This window comes from Aplysia californica, unplaced genomic scaffold (genome assembly GCF_000002075.1).
Source record: "Aplysia californica isolate F4 #8 unplaced genomic scaffold, AplCal3.0 scaffold00094, whole genome shotgun sequence".
NCBI classification, from domain to species: Eukaryota; Metazoa; Mollusca; class Gastropoda; order Aplysiida; family Aplysiidae; genus Aplysia; species Aplysia californica.
In genome coordinates, this window is record NW_004797364.1 from 145,661 (window position 1) to 147,065 (window position 1,405).

The 1,405-nt window shown below is 44.8% G+C and overlaps 1 protein-coding gene across 1 annotated transcript in view; it reads left to right on the forward strand.

Moving 5' to 3' along the window:
• The window catches only part of LOC101860558 (demethylmenaquinone methyltransferase), a 10,497-nt gene that overhangs the window by 3,318 nt on the left and 5,774 nt on the right, over window positions 1-1,405 (forward strand). The window contains exon 3 of the mRNA XM_035968889.1: window positions 737-829. Coding sequence (XP_035824782.1) covers window positions 737-829 — 93 coding nt within the window. The remainder of the gene's footprint in view (window positions 1-736; window positions 830-1,405) is intronic.

The following is a 1,405-nucleotide window of genomic DNA, read 5'->3' on the forward strand; positions in this document are numbered from 1 at the left end:
CTACCCGGATTTGAACCCGGGACCTTTGAATGAGAGGCCAACACCTTAACCTCTAGGCCACGAGAGCCCCCTAGTTTTTGTTTTGTTTCTGATGATGATGATGATGAAAATTATGATATTATTGTCGTTGTAGCTGCAGATGACTATGATGATGAAGATGTTGTTGTTGTTGAAGTTGTTGTTGTTGTTGTTGTTGTTGTTGTTGTTGAGGATGATGATGATGATGATGAGGAGGAGGAGGAGGAGGAGGAGGACAAGGAAGAGGGGAGGATGATGGTGATGATGATGATGATGATGATGATGATGATGATGATGATGATGATGATGATGATGATCTCAAAGTTTTTTTTCCCAATCTTGACCAGGGGACGCAACTCCTATGGACTTGTGGGACCACAGAGGTTGGCCCAAAATCCCTCAGAACTGGGGCAAGGCGGAGCCAGAAATACTCACCCCTCACCTTCTGAGATATCTGAATGGAGAGTTCATGCCCAAGTTTATCGTCCAACTGAGAGAGCCAGTGGAGAGGTTGGTGTGGGTGACATGGAAGGGGGGTGGGGGTGGGGTTGTTTGTTTGTGTGTGTGTATGTGTGTGTGTGTGTGTGTGTGTGTGTGTGTGTGTGTGTGTGTGTAGCGTGTTGTGTTTTGTTTTCAACAGACACATACAGGGTGTTGCGTTTTGTGTTCAAAAGATACGTTACATTCACTGTATTTGTATTGTGTTTGTGTTCCACAGATACATACGACGCTGTGACACTTTGCGGAGGCATGGGACAGAACATGATGCCGTGTGCTGGAGTCTATGAAATGATCCGAGTCGTCAAACCAGGTGAGATGTCGAACGAGATAGTAGACCTCTCCATTTTTTGGTTGTTTCAGTTTATGCCGAAGAAAGAGAAGCAATGGGAAAGAAAAAGACCCCCCCCCCCACCCCTCCCAACAAAAAAACAAACAACCCGTTTTGGCTGCTGCTACAAAATGATTCATCAACAGGATATAAATTTTCGATAATTTGTAATACATTGTAATTGAAGAAGACTATCAAAAGCCGTTTTCTTGGAGGTCATAACCAGTCTTTTCTCGAGTTTATGAAAAGAGTTGAAAATGTTCTTGTGCTCATGATAAGGTTTGAAAGCTTTCTGGGCACGCTTCGTGTAATTTTTTTAGAACTTGACTCTTTGCAAGGACGTTTGGCTGAAGGGGGAAATCTTTACAGTACAGAACGGCGAGAAAAAACTTTGGTTTGCTTCTCAGATTCGAGCCTCAGGCTGCAATGCGTTATATGGGGTGCCCACTAAGGATGGGATCGGCCGATCGGGCCGATTGCCCAACTTGATCGCCTAAAAAACGAACGTGTTCGTTTTCAGTTTCAGGCGATCGAGTCAGGCGATCGACCCGATACAGC